Here is a 3,308-nt window from a genome sequence, read left to right as displayed (position 1 = left end):
AGTGTTTGATCCAATATAACTGTAAGCGGTTTACAACTATGTAACGCCCACATGAATTAACACATGAAAATAGAATCGGCTAGCATTCTTACATTGTAATTCCCCTTATTGCACTCGATAAAATGCTGATTAGAGTCAATTTCGGACATTTTTCATTTTAAGGCACGTATTAATACTGAAAACAATCCAAAATGAAGTGTTTCTAGTAATAACTCTTAGTTGGTATTTACTTAATAGAATAAAAATGAGTATTTTATATACAACGTACAATTATATAGAACTTATAAACAGTCGATGGATAATTTCCGAGGTATACCTACCGGCCACCTTTTAATTCTTACAAATAGTGAAAAACGGTTCACAATATATACATGAACTTGACTTGAGTTAATTAACATTGACTTTTAAAATGTGTCAACAAATTATTTATACGGGTAAACACAGGAACAGGCATGAAGGAGAGGAAATAAGTCTTGAGTGTAACTATTTATTTAGAACAAGCGGTTTTGATGTAAGTGTAACAAGACGGAGAATTGTCGTGGTATATACATAGTATTGTGTTTAAGTTGTAGTGGAACAAAAAAGATTTATGAGCTGATTATTTTACTATATAACGCTCACGTGAAATCACACTTAAAACACGTGTTGGCTAGTATTCCTAAAATGGAATTACCTTATGGTACTTGTTAAAATGCAGAAACGTGTCAATCTCTAACGCCTTTGTTTCATCTGAAGGTAAGAACTGATATTGAAATGTAACATAATGAAACGCTTCTAAGGATGCGTCTCAGCTGTCATTTTTTAAAATAGAATTATGATGTTGATACTTTTTATACAGCATAGATTTTGATAGAACTTATTTACGTACTCGGCGGACTATAGTTCCCTATGTTTGTCGTAACCTACTTGTCACATTGTAAGTAATTCGAATAGTGGCAGATTTCAAAATATATACATGTACTCACCTTTATTGATATATGAACATTGCGTTGTAATGGAGCTAGTGCACATTCTTATCTAGAATTTCACATTTTTTCTCATCACTTCGGAATTACTTTATTCGCTTCTTTCAATTAAAACATTTCATACCATGGCATTACTGATGAGATATGGAAGGGCATTACATCTGTATGATACTGTTTATCTCACTGTTATGACTTTTTATATTTTTGAGAAGTGTTATTCACTTACTAGGTGTATAAAATAAATTTATATATCTATAAAAAGAAAAATGCATCTCAAAAATTCAATCGCAAAATAAAATCAATTCACTCCACCATGAATAGAGAACACGTCTATCTGATTTGTTACACTGATGCCAAAGTCACGATCGACCTATACGGATTCTACAGTTCAGCTCCTTCTATAGCAGAAGTTTTTTTCAGAACTTCACGTTTTCCATCAAAACTATTTGAAATACAGCTAATGATAGTGAATAAAAAACGTAAAATGTTACTAAATTTACATTAGAAATCTAATGCCACAATGGATTTTTAATGCTTGGAAAGAGATTATTGATATACAATGTATGAACTTCAGTTCATCATTCAACTATACTGCATTGTATTCAAAATTTGTATTGGAAGGTGATATCCACTTGTACCCTATTTGATGGTCGTTGATATATTTCAAATTATGCCTGTTTTTCTGACAAAAACGATGACACATAATGATATCAGTTTTATTTTCGACTTTTTCAGAGTGTCCTGACTACAGAAAAATGAGAAATATCAATGTATTCCCGTTGACTCTTTTATCCATTTTTATCTTCATATCATGTGCTGGTGCCCAATCACAAGGGATGATGGAAGATCTGGTGAGACTAAGAGATACCCTGTTTCAGAATTATACTAAGGACTTCCGACCAGCTCAAAATATGAGTGACCCTACATACGTGACACTTGAAATGTATCTTGTATCAATTTTAGATCTTGACGAGGTCAGTGGAACAATTACACTAAATTGTGCCGTTCCTATGTCTTGGACTGATTATCGCTTGGTCTGGAACCCAAGCGATTACGGGGGTATCACTTCCTTTGTGTTTAATTCATCGATTTTTTGGAAACCTCGAGTTTACATAATAACATCTTCTGACGATTTGTCTGATTTTTCTTTCGACGCCTATGATGTTCGAGTATTTTCAAACGGTAGAGTAACGTCTTCGCCTGGTCGACATGTAAAGGCTAGCTGCAGTGTAGACATGACAAACTTTCCATCAGATTCACAAATATGTGTCATGCAAATGATGTCATGGGGATTACTTGCCAATGAGATGATTTTTATTGCAGGACGTGAAACCATCGTCTTGCGTTTCTATAAACCTAACGGAGAATGGGACATAGACTGGACTTCCGTGGCAAACAATACAAAGTATGGAACAAGCATTTCTGTTGTAGACTTTACCATTCATCTGACCAGACATTCAGCATACTTCACTGTATCCATGACTATGCCAGTTATTCTTCTGTGCTTTCTCAATCCCTTCGTTTTTCTGCTACCGGCCTCATCAGGGGAGAGAATGTCGTACACCATCACAATATTCCTGTCATTAGCCGTATATATGACAATAATCGGCGACAACATGCCGCGGATTTCAGATCCAATGGCGGGAATTTCTTACTTCCTACTTGTGGCCTTGCTAAATAGTTGCATATTGATCGTGTTGACTATATTCACACTACGTTGTGAAGCTGTTAATGATACACAGAAATTCCCTGGCTGGTTGTTACGGCTTGTCTCCTGGCGACAATGTCAATCGGTCAACAGCAGAAATCAAGTAAAAAATAAGAAAACCATTGTTCATGTTGAGGAAGTCAACGCAACGAACGAGATAACTCATCATCGAGACAAGGCACAGGAAAAGACTGTAAGCAAGGAAGATGTTATGAAATTCATTGACAAATACCTTTTCTATAGTACTCTTCTAGCGATGATTGTAACGTGTGTGGTATTTTCATTATATTACTGGTTGTAGTTGTTAATCATGACGGAACTCAATATATCATATACAGATACACATCTAAAGAACAACTCAAGGTATAAATTGTCTTGTGTTTTAACAAACACTATTGCACAATAGCATAGCTAGTCTCACACTATTTATCAATAATAAACTATGTAATGGTGTCTTTCAACACTTCGATCAAAGTCTGAACATTTTATAAGACAAACTTAAGCTACAACGTGTCAGAATATGGGTTTTTGTCTTCACTTCCTTAGCTATTGTACCGGAAACGCTTCATACAAGGGAGGGGGAGGGGGTACAAATATCGGTATCATAGCGTATTTAGAAAATTACATACTCATAA

General features: G+C 34.9%; 1 protein-coding gene across 1 annotated transcript; it reads left to right on the top strand.

The window, feature by feature from the left end:
• The first annotated feature begins 1,777 nt into the window (after window positions 1–1,777).
• Window positions 1,778–2,974, top strand: LOC132554818 (neuronal acetylcholine receptor subunit alpha-7-like). The gene has a single exon (XM_060219133.1). It carries the CDS (start codon window positions 1,802–1,804, stop codon window positions 2,972–2,974), a length of 1,173 nt encoding a protein of 390 aa, XP_060075116.1. The 5' UTR covers window positions 1,778–1,801.
• The last annotated feature ends 334 nt before the right edge of the window (window positions 2,975–3,308 follow it).

The sequence above is a fragment of the Ylistrum balloti genome, unplaced genomic scaffold, assembly GCF_031769215.1.
Source record: "Ylistrum balloti isolate Yb309-2 unplaced genomic scaffold, AGI_CSIRO_Ybal_v1 Utg370446, whole genome shotgun sequence".
Lineage (NCBI taxonomy): Eukaryota > Metazoa > Mollusca > Bivalvia > Pectinida > Pectinidae > Ylistrum > Ylistrum balloti.
The sequence above is the reverse complement of the archived record's forward strand: the minus strand, read 5'-3'. Positions and strand labels throughout refer to the sequence as shown.